The sequence below is a fragment of the Oryctolagus cuniculus genome, chromosome 7 (genome assembly GCF_964237555.1).
Source record: "Oryctolagus cuniculus chromosome 7, mOryCun1.1, whole genome shotgun sequence".
Lineage (NCBI taxonomy): Eukaryota > Metazoa > Chordata > Mammalia > Lagomorpha > Leporidae > Oryctolagus > Oryctolagus cuniculus.
In genome coordinates this window covers 75758119-75780296 of record NC_091438.1, presented here as the reverse complement: position 1 = coordinate 75780296, position 22178 = coordinate 75758119, and the positions used below count along the sequence as shown (strand labels likewise).

The 22178-nt window shown below is 50.0% G+C and overlaps 2 protein-coding genes across 2 annotated transcripts in view; one reads left to right on the top strand and one right to left on the bottom strand.

Annotated features, from left to right (window-relative positions):
- The window catches only part of CNN3 (calponin 3), a 34519-nt gene extending 29814 nt beyond the window's left edge, over positions 1-4705 (bottom strand). The window contains exon 1 of the mRNA XM_008264856.4: positions 4312-4705. Within this exon, the coding sequence (XP_008263078.2) occupies positions 4312-4368 (57 nt within the window). The 5' untranslated portion in view covers positions 4369-4705. The remainder of the gene's footprint in view (positions 1-4311) is intronic.
- LOC127493666 (collagen alpha-2(I) chain-like) lies at positions 4319-8938 on the top strand. Its single transcript, XM_051858182.2, has 2 exons — positions 4319-6493; positions 8437-8938. Exon 1 carries the CDS (start codon positions 4465-4467, stop codon positions 5461-5463), a length of 999 nt encoding a protein of 332 aa, XP_051714142.2. The 5' UTR covers positions 4319-4464; the 3' UTR covers positions 5464-6493; positions 8437-8938.
- The last annotated feature ends 13240 nt before the right edge of the window (positions 8939-22178 follow it).

The window sequence follows — 22178 nt, the reverse complement described above, 5'->3', positions numbered from 1 at the left end:
GGGAACAGAAGGCTGCAAGAATGTACGTTTCCATTTTTTCACTCTTTCAATTAGCCTCCTCTTCAAAACTGTACTGAGGTAAGATGATCATGCTAGCTCCCTGCCCGACACTTCCTACCCCCAATGTATCTCCTCCACACCCCCCAGTTTATTCCCTTTAGGCTCCCCCAGACCTGTAAGCAAAGTTCCCAGAGCGGGCAAACATTGTGGTGCAGCAGGTTACAATGGCATCCCACACTGCAGTCCCAGTTTGAGTCCTGGCTGCTCCTCTTCCAATCCAGCTTCCTGCTAATGCACCTGGGAAGTGCTTGAGCCACTGCCACCCATGTAGGAGACCTAGATGGAGCTCAGGCTTCTGGACTCAGCCTGGCCCAGTGCTGGCAGTTGTGGCCATTTAGGGAGTGAACCAGCCAATGGAAGATAACTCTCTGTCTCTATCCCTTTCAGGTAAGTAAGTAAATCTAGCAAGGGGAAAGGAAAGGAAAGGAAGGAATGAGCAAAGGAGGAAAGGGGGAGGTGGGGGGAGGAATCTCCCTGCAGCATTGGCTCCAGGCCCGCTGAGGGCGCGCTTCATCACATCCTCATCATTATCGGAAACTACCCTGACTCCAGCATGGAGCTCAGAGCCCAGTGTCAGGAAACGCCCTGCTTCCCTGGGGGACCTCTTGTTTTTTCATGGCTTATGAGACACAGAGCTGCTTCCTCTTTCACTTCAGCCTGCAAGATGCGTTCAGAGGCTGGTTCAACCTGTGTGAGACAGGTCAGACCTCAGCACTCCACGTGTTTGCAGCCTCCACTGATCCATCGCCAGCAGCTCCTCCTTTTTCCCTGGCCCTGTTATGGTTCTTTGTAGATGGCAAGTTATTGATCCTTTTGTTCTTATTAAGAAAGACTGCTGATATTCCAGGATCAAGGAGTCTGGTGTTTTTTTTTTTTTTTTTTTTTTTTTTGGCTGATTTCAAACATCTTCCTGCCTGTTAAAAACAAAAAAACACCTGTCTGATCTGCCAGGTATTATCTCACCAAACAAGTATCTTAAGGATTTTTTTCCTAGAATTTTACTGGCTATAAACACTTAAGATCAAAGACTTTCTAAATCCATTGATGAATGACTTCCGCGGACAAAGTAAAAAAAAAAGACTAAATGTTTATTAAAACAAACTGAATACTTAAAGAGGCAGGGACATACAAATCTAATAAATATAATGCCAATATATATTTTCTTTTTTTTTTTTTAAAGGCAGAGTTAGATAAAGACAGAAGCAGAGAGAGAGGTCTTCCATCCACTGGTTCACTCCCCAAATAGCTACAACCACCAGAGCTGGGCCGATCCGAAGCCAGGAGCAAGGAGCTTCTTCTGGGTCTCCCACATGCGTGCAGGGGCCCAAGGACTTGGGCCATCCTCTACTGCTTTCCTAGGCCATAGCAGAAAGCTGGATTAGAAGTAGAGTGGTCAGGACTTGAACTACACCACAGCACCAGCCCCTCAATATGTATTTTCTACTATTAGGAGCTAATAGGCACTAGGTACTTAAGTCAGACGCATCTCAGCAATGAAGTTTTACAGAAGATGGGGATGAGTAACTGTTATTTCTCCACATGACAGTTTAGGAAAGAAGGACAGGGGTGGCAAGCCCAACATCATACTGGTAGACAGCCCATGGAGGAGTGGGCACTAGAACCAATGTGTGCCTGACTCAGAGTTCATGCCACACTGCCTCCCCAGGCTGTTAATATTTTTTCTACTCTGTTACAAAAGGATTAAGGATTAAAAAACCCTAACATTTAATCAAGGTATCAATTACACAGTTCCTAAAGAAAAAGTAGGGAGGAATCAAACCCCACAAAGTCTAAGTTCACATTTCCATCCACCCATCCTCCTCATCTGTCAGTCCTGGGCCCTCCGTCCAAAGGCAGTCTCACACAGAGGCCCGACAGACACTGATGTCTGAATTCCAAGTCCAGAACAGATGAGAAACAGCATTACATGAATAATCACAATGTCAGGGAGTGACAGGAGGGTAGCAAAAATGCAACAGCGATTTCTCCGAAGGCACTGTTGTCAGGGGTTGAAATTCTGAGGATGAGCCAACCTCCTCTGTGACCGTAGGCAGATCTCACTCTGAGCTGCAGCACCCCATCTGCAGAGGAGGCTGGATCATCCCAGCCACCCTTCCCCCTCACAGGGTAGCTCTGCTCTGCCGATCAAAAGCTTTGCTATGGAAGAATACTGTATGAAAAGACCACGTAACCACAAAAGGGGCGACTAAAAACCAGATTAGGTACTTCCAGGGACAAGCCCACAGGCTTTGTAACTAACTTTTCGAAGGCTGAGGTTTTACTGTCTTACTGCTGTGAGCTGGCCTCAGACTATTCACCTCCTTGTGTCTGCTCAGTTAAGTAGGAAAAGGACAGAAGCTGCTCCACACATTAGTCAGCAAAAAGAAAGTTAGCATGGATCTTGTCATCTCAGGAAAGTCAGTCACTTGAAGGGCTGCCAAGGTTATCAGTGTCTCATTTACAATGCAAAAGGTAAAGAGACTCAAGGGATGCCAGCCAGGAGTCACGGGGCGTTTCTCCATGAACGCCCCAAGCCAGGACAGGGTTTTTAGGACGTGCTTATTCCTCACAAACGCCTCTAGGGTTCACAAACCTAAGCCACAGAAGGGATGGAACCGTGCTTTGCAGCAAAGTTGTCAGGTGGTGTGGCTTGGATTTCAACCTCACATACAAACCACCTTTCTGTTCTTTAAAAAGGTGCTCAGGGGGATGGCCCAAGTGCTTGGGCCCCTGCACCCGCATGGAGACCAGGAAGAAGCTCCAGGCTCCTGGTTTCTGATCGGCGCAGCGCCGGCCGTGGCGGCACTTGGGGAGTGAACCAACAGAAGGAAGACTTTTCTCTCTCTCTCTCTCTCTCTCTGTAACTCTGCCTGTCAAAAAAAAAAAAAAAAAAAGGCTCCGGAAACTATTTTCTAACTTGGGTAACACATTTAGAAAGGGAGAGGACTTCAACCTTTCCATTTTAGCTGTGCAGACTGAAATCAACTCCTTGCTTCAAAGGCTGTATGTAAGGTGACGGCCACATCTCTGCCCCAAGGCACTGCAGGACCTCCACGCCTCTCCGCACCGCGTCCCCGCAACCCCGGGATGTGCCGGCTCCGACCCGGCCAGGGCGCCCCGCCAGCGGCGGGCCGGTGCGGTAGCGATCCCAGCGGGCCACGGCTCCCGGGAGGTTAATGGGAATGAAGTCGCGGCAGCCTCCTTTGTGGCGCTCGGGCCGGAACAGCAGAGAGGAGACAATGAGCGGTCTGTGCGCAGTTCCGCGCCGATTGGCTGGTCTCTCCCCCCAGAAACCCCTGATGTCATGGGCTTGGAATGCAGGGAGGGAGGAAGGAAGGAGAGGATTTGGGGAGGGGGACGCCTCTCATCTCTTTCCCAGGCCAAAAGTCCCAAAGATAAACCCAACGCATTCTTAACGTTCGATGGCAAAGCTGAGCGTCCCCAAATGTCTACCACTCTCCAAACTGCCACTCAGCAAACAAGCCCTAAACAAAAGCAGCCCATGGGTATCTTGAGAATCTAATGGGCTGCGAACTCCCCGGCACGCTGCTTAAGTCTCCGAGGGTCCCCAGCGCTATCACTCCCAACGCGGCGCGCTCGGGCTTTGTCTGGGATCCCCGCACCGCAGCAGCGGCTGCCTGCGGGCGCCGACAACTGGACGCTGCCCAGGGTCTCAGGGGTCGGTAGAGCCCTCGGCGGTCCCCCTCCCAGAGAGGCGGCGATGAACAATAAGGAACCCCGGTGTGGCCACGTAACTGCCTAACGGCTCCCCGCGCAGTGTAGCAGGGGGAGAAAGCGCGCCCGCGGGCCGGAGCCCAGCCCAGGCGGACGGCGGGGCTGCCCTGGGACCCGCGGGACACCGGCGCGCGGGCCAGCCCCGCCTAGGGAGAGAACGTCCAGACAGGAGCGCCCCCTTCCCCGAGGGGCGCGTCCTGCAGCCCGAGAGCTCGGCGCTGCGGGACTCCGGGCGCCCGGGAACGCACCGCCCGCCGCTAGTCCCGGCCCTTAGAAAGCCGGGAACAAAGCCAGGAGAGCGATCGGGAGCCGGCGCCCCGGGCCCGGGGAGGCGGCGCGCCGAAGACGCCCAGCCACCCGCGAGCCGCCCCGACGCCTCCTCCTCTCCGCCGGACCATGGAGCCAGGGCGCGCGGGAGCAAAGCACGGCCCAACGCCGACTCCGCCCGGCGGGGGCCTGGGCTGCGTCCCTCACCCCTGGCCCAAGAGTCCCCGGCCCACCCGAGCCCGGGCGTACCTTGTTCTTGACCTCGGCCGACAGCCCGTAGGAAGGGCCCTTGTTGAAGTGGGTCATGGTGGCTTGGAAGGCGAAAAGGGGCTGCGCTGGGGTCCCGGAGTCTGTCGCACTCGGCTTCCCCCTCCTGGCCCCGAGGAGTGGCCGCCGCGGGAGATGCTCGGAGCTCGCTCCTGGGGCGGCGCGAGAGACGCCCTTGACGCGACGGCGGGGCGCAGGCGGTGCCTGGGCGACTCGGTCCGGCTGGGTCCGACTGGGTCCGCAGAGCGTCGCGGTGCGCTCCGGAGCCCCGCTGGCCGCTTCGCTCGCTGCCCGCACCGCGGATCCGCACGCACTGCCCCCACCGCCTCCCCGGGGTTTTCAGGGATTGGCCGACGCGCCCGGCCAATGGAGGGCCGCCCTCTCCCGCCTCTCCGGCGAGGGGGCGGCGCTCCTCCCCGCGCGGGTCCCGGGCTCCCGCCCCCGCCTCACGCCACCCGGACCCACGGCGCGGCGGCCACTCCCCTAGACCCGGCCGGGGCACTGGGCGTCGGCCTCCGGCCGGCGTTTGGGGGCTTCCCGGGCTCGGGAGCCTCACGTCCGCCTCCAGGCGCTCTCCGCGCGTCTGGACTCAGCGGGCAGAGGAAGCCCACCAGGGCTGACCTGCCGCCTTCTTCCCTGCCGGGGGCGCCCGGACGCGGGGTGGGGCCTCCCCACCCGCTGCTGGAGTCCACCGTGAGGGACCTCCACCGACACCTGCTCCTCCCTGCCTCACACACCTTGCACACCTGTCGAGCTCACCTCCACCCCGCCGCCGCCGCCACGGGAGCAGCCCAGGCTTTGGGCCAAATTCGAGCTCACTCAGCCTCAGCCTCTAAATGGCGTGCGGAAGAAACTGGGGAGTGTCCCATGGCAAAGCCTGAGACCCTTCAAGTCCGTTTCTGGATTCGCAGCCCTTTCTGTGCAAACGACGCTAATCCTGAACTCTGCTGGTCCCAAAACCCAGGCGGCTGTCCCTCTTTTCATTTTGAAACTGGAGCCCTTTGTGCGGAAATGAGCATTTCAGACCAGAGGTGGGTTTCATCTTCTGGTTTCTTACCGCCCCTGTGGTCATCTGATAGGAGCCGAAAACAGACACTGTCACCTGCCTGTGCTCCTGCCGCTGGACCAGCCTAGCCGTCCACCAAACGTTGCATCATGTACTCCCCCGGAAAACGACTATCAGGTAGACCCCCTGTCCGTTTCAGAGGTGAAAAAGCTCGGAGACCTAAGCATCCTGTCCAGGGGTGGGCTGCCTCCACAGCCTCACCTCTTGCCATCACTTTGGGGTCCACTTTCAGGACAAGTTTCAATCCCTGAGAGCCCGGTGTGAGAGCTTTGCTTGCCAAACACCAGCCACCTGCTCCGTGGGCCAACCGGCTTGAGAAGAGGAACCAAAAACCAAAAAAATCTCATCATAGTTGAACCACCCTGGCATGAAATAAATAAGGCAATATAGGCAAGACATATACAAAAGCTACTCATTTTGTGAAGATTTCCCAGTGACAATGGGGGATGGCATTTAGGAGGAGAGTGAGATTTATAAAGGATCTGCTAACTTACTCTGCAGGTGATATGACAATTAGGTCATTCTTCCTACACAAAGATGACACAATCGACCCACTCTTGGTGTGGCAGGCAGCTCGGGCTGTTTTTCCAGTAGGGTGGCAGCGGCAGTGTCTCATGCACAAGATTTCACCCACTTTTCTTTAGTGTGAGAGCCAGCAGCCAGATCTGAGGACAAATCACAGTGCCCAGTCTTGGAGCTTTCCTGCAGCCATCTACACCCGACTGCCTCTGTTGCACCACAGCCAGGAGAGAAATAGACAAAATCATCTGAAGTTGCTGCCTTGGGGTGAACAAGATGTAGGTGTGAACTCATGCAGTTAATGGGACTGAGAGTGGAGACTCCATCCAATCATGGTGTCTGGGAGGCGGCCCTGGTGGGCGGTCCTTAGCCTTGGGGGCGTGCCTGAAGGTAGTTCTAGAAGAGGACTGGTTATAAAAGCAGAGCCAGGCCTAGTCACGCTTTCTGCTTGCCAGCTTGCTGTGTGTTCCTTCCTCCCCACACACTCTGGCACTGCCATCTGCCAAACCGTTGGGGCTGGCCTGGTCTTGGGCTGTAGCCATGAAGAAGCACGAGAGCCCAAATCAACCTCTGTGTTTGGTAAGTAGCCTGTGCTAAGTGTTTGGTTTTAGTAAAGAAAAGCTACTGCATCTGCCCAGAGGTCATTGCTTATAGAGTGTTCGAGAGTTGTACTCAGTTGGTCATGGAAATGGGAATTGTACCGTTTAATGCGAGTTATCTAAGAAGTCCAGTTTCACTTTGAGATGATGGAAGTGTTCTGAAGGTGGACAGCAGCAATGGTAGCTCAGCTACGAAGTGCACTTCCGAACTGGAAACTCTTTCGGACACCGCCACTGGAATTTACTATTTGAAGGACTGTTGGTCCTATTGGATTCCATTGGTACTCTAGAGACTGCGTTCATTTCTAATTTAACTCACTCTTTAGGAATAAGTAATAAGGAAAACCTGCAGAATTTGTGCTATTTGGGGGGCAGGTGATTAGCCATGTAGTTAAGGTGCCAATTAGAGTGCCAACATCTCAATTCATAGTACCTGGGTTTGAGACCCAGCCCCCAGATTACAACCTCCTGCCATTGCAGGCCCAGGGAGGCATCCCTAATGGGTCAAGTAATTGGGTTGCTGCCACCCATGTGGAAGACCTGGATTGAGTTCCCAGCGCTAACTTTGGCCTGGTTCAGCCCCTGCTATTGCAGGCATTTGGGGAATGAACTGGCTGATAGGAAAGCTCTCTCTCTTTCCCTCCTTGACTCTCAACTAAATAAAAATAAAAGTTAAAAAAGGAGGATAATTTTTATTTATTTATTTATTTGACAGGTAGAGTTATAGACAGTGAGAAAGAGAGAGACAGAGAGAAAGGTCTTCCATTGGTTCACTCCCCAAATGGCCGCTATGGCCGGCACTGCGCTGACCTAAAGCCAGGAGCCGGGTGCTTCTGCCTGGTCTCCCATTGTGGGTGCAGGGGCCCAAACACTTGGGCCATGTTCCACAGCCCTCCTGGGCCACAGCAGAGAGCTGGACTGGAAGAGAGGCAACTGGGACTAGAACCTGGCGCCCACATGGGATGCCCGCGCCACAGGCGGAGGATTAACCAAGTGAGCCACAGCGCCGGTCCAAAGGGGGATAATTTTTAACAACTTTATGTAAATATAATTGATATACCACAAACTATACATAAAGAGCATTGTTTGATACAGGCATACACACTTCATATACCCATAAAACCCACCAGCACAACCAGACAATGGACATGTCCATCACCTACAAAATTTTCCTCATGTAACCCCTTCACCCCCTCCCTCCTTGCCTGCCACCTTACCAGGCAACTACTAATGTGCTTTATATCAGGATACGTTTGTATTTCCTAAAATTTTATATAAATGGACTCACACATTATATACTATATTTTATCTGGCTTCTTTCACTCAGCAAAATTACTTTGAGATGCACTGATATCATAGCTTATGTCATTAGTTCATTCTTTTTTATTACTTTAGCATGTATTTCTTTGTAGGGATTCACCATAGTGGTTTTATGCCTTCCCTTGTTAATGAACATTTTGATTGGTTGCAGCCCGGGGCTATTACACATACACTGTAACCCTGTAACTCTGGTGTTACGTTCCAATAAACCATCAGAAAGCAGAGTATATCATAAGTCAGAAGCGCATTTAATACATCTACCTACCAAACACCATAGCAGATCATCACTCATAGTCTGAGTATCAGACCTGGGGCTGACTGGGAACTGTGGCACCTCCTGTATCAGAGTACTACACTGCATATTACTACTCTGGAAAAATAGAAAACTCAGAATGTTATTCACGCCACCATAAAGTCAGGGAATCACAAGTTATGCCTTCATAAGACAAAGACCATCTATAAAACTCTGAACGTTCATGTACAGTCTGTATTGACGTATGCTTTCATTTCTTTTGGATAAATACCTACAAAAGGAATGGCTGGATGATGTCAGAGGTTTATGTCTAACTTTAGAAAATTGCCGGGGCCGACGCTGTGGCACAGTGGGTTAACACCCTAGTCTGAAGCGCTGGCATCCCATGTGGGTCCCAGTTTGAGACCCTGCTGCTCCACTTCCTGTCCAGCTCTCTGCTGTGGCCTGAAAAAGCAGAGGAGGATGGCCCAGGTCCTTGAGCCCCTGCACCTGCGTGGGAGACCTAGAGGAAGCTCCTGGCTCCTGGCTTCGGATCAGCGCAGCTGCGGCTGTTGTGGCCAATTGGGGAGTGAACCATTGGATGGAAGAACTCTCTCTCTCTGTCTTTCCTCTCTCTGTGTAACTCTGACTTTCAAATAAATAAATAAATCTTAAAAGAAAATTGCCAAACTTTTCCCAAAATAGTTGTACTATTTTACATTCCCAGCTTCTACGGGAGTTCCTGTTCTTGTACTTCTTTGCCAACAATTGGTATAGTCAACCTTTTTACATTTAGCCATTCTTGTAGATGTGAAGTGGTTTCTCATTAGGGTTTTAATTTGAATTTTCACAATAAATAATGATTCTAGGCTTCTTTTCATGTGCTTCTTGTCTTCTGTGTATGTTTTGTGTGAGTAGAAAATGCTTGTTCAAATCATAGGCCTTTTTTTAAATTGCATTGTGTTTCCTTATTATAGTATATATCTTTCACTTGTTAGTTTCAGAACAAATTTGGAAAATACTGACCAAGTTTTAACAGTCAAATGCATCAGCAAATGCTCAAGTTTAAGTAAAATGTCATAAAGTAAGTGCCATGATGTGACCTGTCTTATCTTTTCCACTTTAATATACAGAAGACTTTTAGTTGAAATAATTGTTTTCTAAGAGGTCAATTCTACTTTTCCAAATGCCAGTTGATTAAAAGCAGTTGTCAGAGGGTTGTTAGAAGGCTCTTGCACAGATGTGAAACCCGTGGATCAGATCATCACGCCTCTTGCCACCAGAGTAACAATAACACTTCTTTGGACAATGTGCCCTGTGTCTTAATCCATTTTCTGTGGCTGGAAAAAAATACCTGAGACCAACAGTTCGTACAGAATAGATTGTGTTTTTACCTCACAGTACCGAGGGTGGGAAATCCAAAAGCTTGGCTCTGGCATCTGGTGAGGGCCTTCATGTTGCATCGTAACACGGGGTGGGTGGGGACATCACATTGTGAGACAAAGCCAGCGTGCTAGTTTGAATATCTCTTACTCTTACTAGAAAACCAGTAATGCCCTCTTAGGAGCCCCATCCTCACGACCCCATCTAGTCCTAATTACCTCTCAAAGGCCCACTTTCAGATACCATTCATTCACATGTCAACTCAGAAATTCACTTCCCAACACAGGACACAGGACACAGTCAGACCCCACAATGCCTGAGGCTTACAAAGAACAACAAAGGAGATCAGTATATTAAAGTAGAAAGCTCAGAAACTAAGAATTTTAAAACTTAGCATGTGCTACACACTGTTACATATGTTATAGACAGTGAGCTCATGTGATTTATCATCTGTATAGGAACACTTTTGAGCGTGGAAACAGCACTGCTGGGGCTTGCTTTGTGGAGCAGCAAGTTAAGCTGCTGCCTGTTGTGGGGAGCAACTGGGAGCAACTCGGACTAGACTAAGTTACTGGAATTAAGACTTATTCTATGCATCTGCTCTCCCACAATATGGCGCTGAGAAGGGAAACAGCTTCTACACAGCTGCCTCCAGTTCAACCAATAAACTGTGGGACCTGCTCCTGATTGGAGGAGAGCAGCGTACTTGGTGTGTGGGTAGCAGAGTTGGGATTGGTGGAAGAGGACTATAAAGGAGGAGAGAGACGGCATGCACCAGGAACATCTAAGGGGAACACCTGTGCAGCCCCCGAGAGAGCCGGCCGGTGGTGTGCCGCTCCCCCACGGAAGTGGGGAATGTGGCAGGGGGAACCGCCCTTCCACGGAGGTGGAAGGACCAGCAGCCAACCCGGGAAGGACCAGCAGCAAACCCGGGGAGGGCCAAGCAGACAGAAGAACAGCGCAGGGTCCTGTGTCGTTCCTCCACGAAGATGGGGAGCGACATAATGGTGCCGTGACTCAGATAGGAAACCTATGCAGGGTTTAGTGTCGTTCCTCCACAAAGACAGGGAGCGACATAATGGTGCCGTGACTCGGATAGGAAACTTAGGAGGGAAGAAACGGGAAGAAATGGGAAAATATCGGAGAGAGAGACTAGCAAACAGCCTAGGGAAAAGCCGGACGAAAAAGGTGCCGGAAGAAGCTATTGAAAGCCTAGGCATAGACTCAGATACGGACTACGGGGGGAAGCTGGGAGAAATCTCTAAGGTCGAAAGTGAAAGCTAGAACAAACAGACTCGGATGCGGACTGTGGGGAGAGGCCAGGAGAAATGAGGGAGGAGTATTGTTGGAGGAAAGCTTGGGGAAATATACCGGGTAGAGAAAAATGTTAGGGAAATTGAAGCCGCGGGGGCAGGCTGAGGCGGAGACGAAAGCTACTTTGGGATTCATCGAGTTAGCCCGGGAATAAGGGGCGAAAAGTTAAAACCAGAAGCGGAAACGTAAGCCAGGTTGGAATCCGTCTGATTAGCCCGGGGAGCAAAGGACGGGAAGCCAAATCGTGGGGCGGAAACGTGAGCTGGGTTGAATTTGCCAGGTTAGCCCGGGGAACTTAGATTGAATACTAGTGGCGGAGACGTGAGCTGGGGCTGTGTGACTCGCGGAGGCTGCCGCGTGCAGAGAGAGCGTGTGGGGCACAAGTAGATAGGGAATGCTGGGCTAGTGCGAGACCGCGGAGTGCGCGCTCGAAGCCGGGAAGCCGCGAAGCCGCGCAGATGAGAGAAGCGGGCTGAAGCGGCTCAGAGCCGGGAAGCCGCCGCGGGGCGGGTGCCGAGAAGCAGCCTCGGGGCGGGCGCCGGGAAGCCGCAAGGATAAGAGAAATAGAAGTTTAGAAGTAAAATGAGAGAAATAGGAATGCCCGGAGATAGAGAAATAGAGAAAGGCCTCCCCACAACACAGCAATGAGAGAGCTTGGATTCGGTCTGCCTGATTAGGGCGATAAGCACCAGCAGGCATCTCGACCAGAGTATGAGCTGCAGGTCACCGAAGATAGGCACGAATCAACACCAATAAGCCTCCCCACAATATGGCAATGAGAAGGCTTGGATTCGGTTTGCCTGATAGGGCTTGTAAGCACCTGCAGGCAGAGCAAAGCATGCGCTGCAGGGCACCAAACACAGGCACGCATCAGCGCCTAAAAACCTCCTCACAACATGGCGAAGAGAGGACCCGGATTCGGTTTGCCTGATTGATAGGACTTGTAAGAACCTGTGGGCAACTCTAGCAAGCAGAGCAGAGTGTGTGCCGCGGGGCACCGAAGACAGGTGCGTATCAACGCCAAAAATAAAAAGCAAGGGGGATCTGTGGGGAGCAACTGGGAGCAACTCGGACTAGACTAAGTTACTGGAATTAAGACTTATTCTATGCATCTGCTTTCCCACAATATGGCGCTGAGAAGGGAAACAGCTTCTACACAGCTGCCTCCAGTTCAACCAATAAACTGTGGGACCTGCTCCTGATTGGAGGAGAGCAGCGTACTTGGTGTGTGGGTAGCAGAGTTGGGATTGGTGGAAGAGGACTATAAAGGAGGAGAGAGACGGCATGTACCAGGAACATCTAAGGGGAACACCTGTGCAGCCCCCGAGAGAGCCAGCCGGCCGTGTGCCGCTCCCCCACGGAAGTGGGGAATGTGGCAGGGGGAACCGCCCTTCCACGGAGGTGGAAGGACCAGCAGCCAACCCGGGAAGGACCAGCAGCAAACCCAGGGAGGGCCAAGCAGACAGAAGAACAGCGCAGGGTCCTGTGTCGTTCCTCCACGAAGACGGGGAGCGACAGCCTGTGACACTGGCATCCTATATAGGCGGTGGTTCAAGATCTGGCTGCTCCATTTCCAATCCAGCTCCCTGCTAATGGCCTGGGAAAGCTGTGGAAGATGGGCCAAGTGCTTGGGCCTCTGCTACCCACGTGGGAAACCCTGATGAATCTCCAACTCCTGGCTTCGGCGTGGCACAGCCCTAGCCAGGGTAATTTGGGGAGCCCAGAACTCAATCCAAGTCTACCCCATGAGTGGTAGAGACCCAATTATTAAAACCATCACCTGCTGCCTCTCAGGGTGTGGAATCACAGGAATCTGAAATCAAGAGTGCAGCTAGACTCAAATCCAGTAGTCCCTATAGGGTATGCATGTATCCCAAGCAGTCTTAACCACTGCAAAGAGTGTCTGCCCAGGAGCACTATAAATGCTATGTTATTTTAAAATCACAGGCAGACCTGATGAGTCCCCTAATATTACACTCACTTTCACCATCAAAAATTTCCCTGTAGAGATGACAAACTGCATTTACCCCACATAGAGGAGTCAGTCACAACAGCCCTGTGATGATGAATGTTATATAGCCCATTTTGTAATCAGAAACTAAGATTTTGTGAGGAAGGATACCTAACTTAGCCAAAGTCAGACTTGGGATTCAAAACCAGGCCTGGTTTAGAATTTCTCAAGCCCAGCTTCCCAGATCCCTGAGGAATCCTAAGTCACTCTTTTGGATGTTGTCACTCCCCCTCTTCATGGAGGAACGACACAGGACCCTGCACTGTTCTTTTGTCTGCTCAGCCCTCCCCGGGTTGGCTACCGACCCTTCCACCTCCGTGGAAGGGCGGTTCCCCCTGCCACTTTCCCCACTTCCGCGGGGGAGCGGCACACCACCGGCCGGCTCTCTCGGGGGCTGCACAGGTGTTCCTTCAGATAGATGTTCCTGGTGCATGTTGTCTCTCTCCTCCTTTATAGTCCTCTTCCATCAATCCCAACTCTGCTACCCACACGCCGAGTACGCTGCTCTCCTCCAATCAGGAGCAGCTCCTGCTGTTTATTGGTTGAACTGGAGGCAGCTGTGTAGAAGCTGTTTCCTCCTCTCCCAGCGCCATATTGTGGGAGAGCAGATGCATAGAATAAGTCTTAATTCCAGTAACTTAGTCTAGTCCGAGTTGCTCCCAGTTGCTCCCCACAGGATGTGTTATGGAATTTATTGTAAAAACTTTATCCTCCTTGTCTTTTTCCTTATAATAACAACGTTGTATGGGATTTGATCATGATCCTTTGTTGTTCTTCTTTATCCTGTAAAAATCAGTTTTCTTGGAAGGTAATCAGCCAGATGGAAGGGAGGCATAGGTGAAAGAAAAGGAACAGAAAAGGGGCCTATCCCGGGTGCCACCCTCCTCAGCTCCCTGAGATCATTCTCGTTAATGCACATCTGCTCCATTCTCCAATATGGCATCACTTTTTTTTTTTTTTAAGATTGATCTTGAAAGAGTTAGAGAGAGAGAGAGAGAGAGAGAGAGAGGTCTTCCATCCACTGGTTCCACTCCCCAGATGGCTGCAATGACCAGGGCCAGGCCAGGCTGAAGCCAAGATCTTCATCTAGGTCTTCCATGTAGGTACAGGGGCCCAAACACTTGGGCCATCTTCTGCTGCTTTCCCAGGTGCATTAGCAGGGAGCTGAATCAGAAGTGGAGCAGCCGGGTCTCGTACTGGTATGCATGTGGGATGCTGATGTCACAGGTGGTAGCTTTACTTGCTATGGCACAGAGCCAGCCCTGTCAATTCCTCCTTTTGAAGAATACACCCTGCTCACTTACCCACTTACCTGTGGTCCACTTACCCAAGGGGACCAGGCTCCAAGACCCCTGGTGGATCCTGAAGCCACAGACAGCACTGAACCTTACAGATATGCATATATGCCCATGAAAAAGCTTAATATATAAGTTAGGCACAATAGAGATGAACAATGGCCAATAATAAAAGAGAACAGTTGAAACAATATACTGCAGTAAAAGTTACCTGGATATTGTCTCTGTTTTTCTCAAGATATCTTATTTTGTTGTACTCACCTTTCTTCTTGTGATGATATGAGATGATATTTAAAGAAGGACTTTGGGGTGGATGCTGTGCCATAGCAGGTCAGTCGCCAGCTTGGGATGCCCACATCCCATACTGGACTGCATGGGGTCAAGTCCTGCCCCTGCTTCCAGTCCAGCTTGCTGCTGATGCACCAGATGATGGGAGGAGGCAGCAGATGATGGCTCAACTGCTTGGGCCCCTGCCACACACGTGGGAGACCTGGATGGAGTTCCTGCTCCTGGCTTTGCCTTGGCCCAGCCTTCGCAATTGCAGGCATTTAGGGAATGACCCAGCAGATGGAAAAACAATCTCTGCCTCTCCTTCCATCGCTAGCACTCTGTTTAAAAATAATGATAAAGGAAGCACTTTACAGCTTTTCTTTGGCATATCTGAGTTGCTAACATCACTACTCCTGCACTTCGGAGCTGTAAATAAAACAAAGTTTACTTGCACACAAATCCTGTGCTACCATAGCAGTCGATCTGAGAACAAGAATGGCCACTTCGAGACAAACGGACATGTGCAGTGCGGATCCCCTGGACAAAGGCATGCTCCACCTCCCAGTGGGAAGAACAGGACCACTCAAAATTTCATTATGCTCTTCAGACAGCATGAAGTTTAAAACCTATGAATTATTTCTGGAATTTTCCATTTAATATTGATGGCCCTGGGTTGACTGCAAGTAACTGAAACTGCTGACAGCAGAACCACAGATAAGGGGAGACCAGTGTATGCCCCATTTACCATCAGAGGTGGGCTTGGGGCAGACTTGTCAAAGTGATTACTCTAATTCCACTAGGCCCAGTTATTGGGTCCAAGGAGGTCTGTTGACCCTAGCCATGCATGTTAGGGTTTTTTATTTTTAAATATATATATATATTTTTTAACTGACATGTGATAACTGTACATGCTGGTAGGGTACAGTGTGGTGTTTCTGTACATGTCAACAGAGTCTAACATTCAGATCAGGGTAACTGTCATCTCAGATGTTGATCATTTCTTTGTGCAGGGAACATTCCAAATCCCCTTTATTCCATCAAAGTCCTTCATGATGAATGGCACAGAATGACATGGAGGCAGAGTATTTTGGTGATGGCAGACAGAAAACAAAGTCAAACGGACTTGGACAAAAGGTGCCCTTAATTGGTCCCCGTGGCTGGGAGACTTCGCTTTCCTGGCTGGGTTCAGGAACCCAGACAAAGGCATCACAGGGTGTGTGCCTCCCTTTACCTCTTTCCCTCTGTGACTCCCTCAGCCCCTCCACCTTGGTGTGAAATTCACCCCCAAGAGGTCACGCGTGCCCGTGACCCTCTCAGCAGCACCATGGAAAAGGGGATGGCTTCCTGACAGTTCCAACCAAAACCCCAGAATCAAGTCTGCCTGGCTTGGTTTGGGTCACCTCCCTACTGCCACACCCTCCACCGAGGCCATGGGGAGGAGAGCTGTGGGGCAGGTCTGGGTAGGCGCTGAGGAGCCCACAGGAGGTGAGGGGCAGTGCTGCCAGCACCACAGAAGCCAAGAGAGGGAGGAGCCCCAGCCCCAAAGGAAAACTAGAGGGGAATCACAAAAGGCATTTTCACACCTCTGTCCACAGCAGCAGTGTTCACAATCGCCAAAAGGTAGGAGGAACCTGCACTGGGCGATGGGCAGACACCAGGCGGCATGTGCATGTAATGGGACTCACTCAGCCTTAAAAAGAACAGAAGTTCTGACTCATGCCCCAGCATGAAAGAGCTTTGAGGACATTACATTAACAGAAACCAGCCACAAAACAATGCATTATTCCACTATACTATCCTATGTGATATTCCAAATACTATAGGATTCAGACGGAGGCTAAAAGGGAGGGCCAGTAGGGAGTGATTCTTTAATGGATACAGAGTTTCAATTTTATGAAATGAAGAGTTCCATGAATGGGTGCCTGTGATGGCAGCACAAGAATGTACCAGTTTTGTGGCGAAGCAGGTTAAGCCACCACATGCAAAGGTAGCATCCCAAATCAGAATGCTCTTTGAGTCCCCGACGCTCCACTTCTGATCCAGCTCCCTGCTAATGCACCTGGGAAAGCAGCAGAGGATGGCCCAAGTGCTTGAGTCTCTGCACCCGACTGGGAGACCCAGATGGAGTTCCAAGCTATTGGCTTCCCCTGACCCAGCCTCAGCTGCTGCAGCCCTTTGGGGAAAGATTCCCTCTTTATCTCTCTCTTCCCCTCCCCCTGCCACTGTGCCTTTATAAATCTTTTTAAAAAATCATGTGAATGTAGTTAATGCATACTTCAAAATGGTTAAGATGATAAATTTCATGTTGTGTGTATTTTACCATAATTTTAAAAACCTGATGCCTTAATAGGTTTTCTAAATATGCATGTGATTATGGGATCCACCTTACTCAGAAGTCTAGTGGCCCTTGCTTTGGCCACAGGGCTTAGCCCAAGCTCTTTAGCTCAGGAGGACTGCCATAATGAGGGTTTTACAAGCCACATATGCAAAGTGCGTTATTACGCAGCAGTGCCTGACAGAGGATACTCGCTCAATAATTGATTGTTATTATATTCTTATTACTAAGAGTCTTATCTGGCTGCTCCCTCTCTCACCATTCTTCTGCCACTTCCAACCTTGACTTTAATTTTCGAAACAGCCCTGACTAGTTACACTTAGGCTTCTATGTAGATTGTTTTCTCTGCTGTTATTTGTTAACCGTTATCTTTCAAAATCTAACTCAAGGGGCAGGCATTGTGTCCTAGCAGGTTTAGCTCTCACATGAGACACTCCTAGCCCGTATCAGAGCGTGGGTTCCTTCCTCCAAGACCTGCCTGCTCATAGAGGGTGAACCTGAGGATTGGAGACCTCTCTCTGAATATGCCTCTCTCTCTCTGTAACTCCAACTAGCCAGGAAGAGGGGTAGGGCAAGGAGAATCCGTGGGGTGGTAGAAGAAAGGGCAGCAGAGCTGGAGGTGGGACTGGGGGCCCCAGGAGCCAGTGGGAGCTGAGAAGGGGGGGCTCATTCTGGATATCTGAGAGGAGGACAGACAACCATGTGCATCAGCCACCTCCTGCCGCTGTCAGTCTCCCTCTGCTCTCTTTCCTCTCTCTCCATGCCAGAGGACCAGAGCACTTTGTGCCTCTGTGAGAAAATTTTGGATGCAAGACAAGAGAGTAGCGGTAGGCAAGGTAGCAGAGTTTAATGAGGCAGTGCTTCTGACAGGCTGGACGGTCAACCCTCCAGAAAGAACCGAGAGGGGCTCTTGTTGTGTAGAGGGTAAAGCCACCACCAAAGGCATTAGTTTGAGTCCCAACTGCTCCACTTCTGATCCAGCTCCCTGCTAATGTGCTTGGGAAAGCAGTGGAGGATGGTCCAAGTGTTTCAGCCCCTGCACCCATGTTGGAGACTCGGAAGAAGCTCCTGGCTCCTGGCTCCTGGCTTCAGCCTGACCCAGCCCTGGCCATTGCCACTATTTGGGAGTGAACCAGCAGATGGACTATCTCTCCCTCGTTCTCTGTAACTCTGCCTTTCAAATAAATAAACTAAATCTTTAAAAAAAAAAAAAAAAAAAAAGGAAGTGCTTAGAGTGTCCAGTCTACATTCAGACTGGGATTTATATGAGTATAGGGTCTATTTCTTCCTGCTGTTTCTCCTTCTCCTTCTCTCTTTTTTCTGGAATATTGCTGGACAAAAGGATTTCCAGATATAAAATTCATGAAATTCCTACATAAGTTTTTTAAATATTTATATAATTTGAAAGAGTTACAGAGAGGCAGAGGCAGAGAGAGAGAAAGGTCTTCCGTCCGATGGTTCACTCCCTAAATGCCCACGATGGCCAGGGCTGGGCCAGGCTAAAGCCAGGAGCCAGGAGCTTCTTCCAGGTCTCCCACAAAGGTGCAGGGGCTCAAGGACTTGAACCATCTTCTACTGCTTTCCTAGGCCACAGCAGAGAGCTGGATCGGAAGTGGAGCAGCCAGGTCTCAAACCAGCACCCATATGGGATGCCGGTACTGCAGGCATCAGCTTTACCCGTTAAGCCACAGCACCAGCCCCCCCTCCCGAATTTTTATTACCCAATGCTATCAGATTGAATGTTCCAAAAATAGCCCCCATGCACAAGGCCAGGAAGATTCTCCTTTGACGTCTCCAGGAGTAAGGCTGGGGCCACCTTCAAAGTTACCATCACACAGCCAAGACTTGGATGGACATATGCTGGGCTGCTTCCATGGCTGCTTGCCACATGAATTTCTTGTCTTTTCCCTTGGCTAATTTCACACACAGAGGCTCATGTCCATCTATCTACTGAACATCTTCCTTCCCATATCCATTCATCCTTTTTTTTTTTTTTTTTTTGACAGGCAGAGTGGACAGTGAGAGAGAGAGAGACAGAGAGAAAGGTCTTCCTTTACCATTGGTTCACCCTCCAATGGCTGCTGCGGCCAGTGCACTGAGGCCGGCACACTGTGCTGATCTGAAGCCAGGAACCAGGTGCTTCTTCTGGTCTCCCATGCAGGTACAGGGCCCAAGGACTTGGGCCATCCTCCACTGCACTCCCTGGCCACAGCAGAGAGCTAGCCTGGAAGAGGGGCAACCAGGACAGAATCCGGCACCCCAACTGGGACTAGAACCCGGGGTGCCGGTGCTGCAGGCAGAGGATTAGCCTATTGAGCCACGGGGCCGGCCTCATCCCTTTCTTATGCTTTCCTTCTCCCCTTTTCCCTCTCTCCCTCACTCTTCTCTCTTCCGCTCTTCCTTTTTTTTTTTTTTTAAATTTTTTTTTTTTTTTGACAGGCAGAGTGGACAGTGAGAGAGAGAGACAGAGAGAAAGGTCTTCCTTTGCCGTTGGTTCACCCTCTAATGGCCGCCGTGGCCGGCGCGCTGCGGCCAGCGCACCGCGCTGATCCGATGGCAGGAGCCAGGAGCCAGGTGCTTTTCCTGGTCTCCCATGGGGTGCAGGGCCCAAGGACCTGGGCCATCCTCCACTGCACTCCCGGGCCACAGCAGAGAGCTGGCCTGGAAGAGGGGCAACCGGGACAGAATCCGGCGCCCCAACCGGGACTAGAACCCGGTGTGCCGGCGCCGCTAGGCGGAGGATTAGCCTAGTGAGCCGCGGCGCCGGCCTCTTCCGCTCTTCTTTTATATTTATTCATATTTCTGCCTGTAGCAGTTGGTAATACCACAATTAGCAATTTTACCTATTGTCATTCAGGATCAATGAAATCACTAACCATCTAGGTTTGGTGTTCAAAGTAAAACAGGATGCTTCATCAGCTGCTGTGGGTTTGGCAGTCTGGAGGGAACAGAGGAAGGGGCGTGAGGCCTGGGGAAGTGCTACCTTGTCTGTGGTTCATCACCTTCATAAGACTGATATGCAGTGATCGTGTGTACGTGTGTGTGCACATATGTGTGCATGCATGTGTGTGCACATGTATGTATGCATCCGTGTTTGTGTGTGTGTGTGTGTTCATGTGCATTTTGGGGAAGAGGATTTCCCTGCTGTCACTGATTCTCAAAAGGAAGGGACATTGAAAAGTTTTCAGATCCCATTGCTATTGATCTCTACCCAATGCCATTGTTCAAATGAAGCTTCTTTATAATAATTTATGTTCTTGACTTTGATAAGGATGTAGCGTCAAGCCTTTGTTTGTGAAGGGTAAGGTTAACATCAAGAGTCTCAGTTAAGCAATCTCTTTGAAGTACAAAGTGACTCAGATTCCACTGTCACATTCCAGCCTTCTTTGTTGCTCATCAGAAGCCTTCAATAATTTAACATGGTATGAAAACACTAATGCAGGCTAATTCCTTTGTGAACTTGTTTACCCTGAGATGTAAAGGCCAGAGTTCCTTCCTGAAACCCCATCACTTTAGCACTGTTCTGGTGAAGGAGAGTAGTTCTAGATTGTGCTGAAAGTCTCTTAGCACCTGGTTCCTAAAGCAAATGTGTTTACCTTTTGATAGTGAAGAGGCTTGAAAGATACACATTTAGTTCAATGGTATCCAAAAAGGTTAACATTAATTACATCAGTATTGATTGCTTTAGTGGCTATAAGGTTGCTAATTGATTGGTTTTGCTAACCTGTTGGGCTGGGGGGCAGATATATGGTTTAGCACTTAAGACACTGACTGGGATGTCTACATCCTATACTGAAGTGCTTGGGTTCAAGTCCCAGCTTAGTCCCTGATTCAAGCTTCCTGCTAAAACACATCCAGCAGCTAGCAGGTGATGGCTCAAGTTGTTGGGTCCCTGCCACCCCCATGGGAGGCCTGGATTAAGTTCCTGACTTCGGTGTTTGCCTGACCCACCCCCAAGGTGTTGTGGGTTGTGGGTATTGAGGGAGTGAACTGCTGGATGGGCTCTCTTGCTCTGTGTCTCTCTCTCTTTCCCTCTGCCTCTCAAATAAATAAAATAATAATGATAATTAACTGGGAGTTCATTAAAAACCCAACTCAATGTAAGCAGTAAAATGAAACTTGAGCTTAACCCATCAAAAACCACCACCTAACCTCTAACTAGGGACTTTCCACTTCAGCCAGTCAAATATTTTCTTTGTCTTGCTTCCTTGAGCACCTTATAAAAGTTACTTCTCCCCACATTGGCAGAGTGCTGAGCTGCTTGTGGGCTGGTGCTTGTCCATCCCTGATTCCCTGTCTGGTCAAATAAATTCTCTAAAATTTTACTGTGCCTAAGTTTATCCTCTAACAGCCTAATAAGTGAGTATAAAATAACAAACCGATGACAGAGGCAGGTCACAGAGAGTGTCGTTAGAAACATGTGATTTCGCCAACTTAATCTCATCAATTCATTAATGAACTATTTACTGTCAACCCTAACTGGGGAGCTCTTCTAGGCCTTGGGAATGCAAGAGTAAATGGGATCAGCCAGATCCTTCTTCAGGAGATTTCAGGCTAGTGGCAGGTAGGGGCACAGACCGTCATTAAGCAAAGGCAGCCGTGAAGATTATCCCAGGCATCCAGAGTGCCACCAAGTCAATACACTGATGTTGCATGGGGCGCGCGTGTGGAGGCAGCCTGGGCGTGGGCACGTCCTGCTGAACACGAATGTTGAGAAGACAGGGGAGGCTGCTTTTCAGGCAGAAGAATTTGTCAGGGCAAACGTACTGCCATGGTGAAGAACGAGCTTGAAAGAGTTAGAAACAGAAGTGGCTGCAGGCCAGGAGCAGGGGAGGAGGGTGAACTGGGAGAGACAGGAAGAGGACAGGCCCCTTGAGCTTTGAATGCCGTGAGGAATTTGGCCTGGAAGGAGTTAACAGTGGGGAACTGAGGTCCTGAAAACCCTACTGGTGCTCCTTTTCTGAATGAAAGACCAAAGACGCCCAAATTAGTTCAGTGTCAAGGTGATTTTAAAACATGAAGTCTTGAGTGGTGCGTCTGGTAACTCATCCAAAAAACAAAAAGAGGTAGGTGTGCCCATTTTCCAGCCATCTTGGATAAATAAGCACCTATTATAATACTTGTTCAACTGAAAGCTTATGATTTCAGGGAAGAATGTGGTCAACATAATAGGAAAGAATTTTTCCACTCCTTTTTGTGTGTTTGGAATAGGCCACTATACTAGTTTCCATTTCTTTCTCCAACTTTGCATTTTAAATTGCTTGGATCATGATCATGGATTTTTAAAAAAATATATTTGGCCTCACCTAAATGTTGTTTTTTCCCCCAAAAAAGTTTTCAAGGAAACTTCTTTGTGAAGTGATTTGGATACTTCTTACTTCCAGCTCTCAGCTAGAAGAGGGTATGGGTGAGATTTATAGGCATTATTCCAATGCAAAAAAAAATCCATTTTGGCTGTTAAAATTTGCCTTCCAAGTGCCCCATCTTGTTACTGCTTTACCTGAC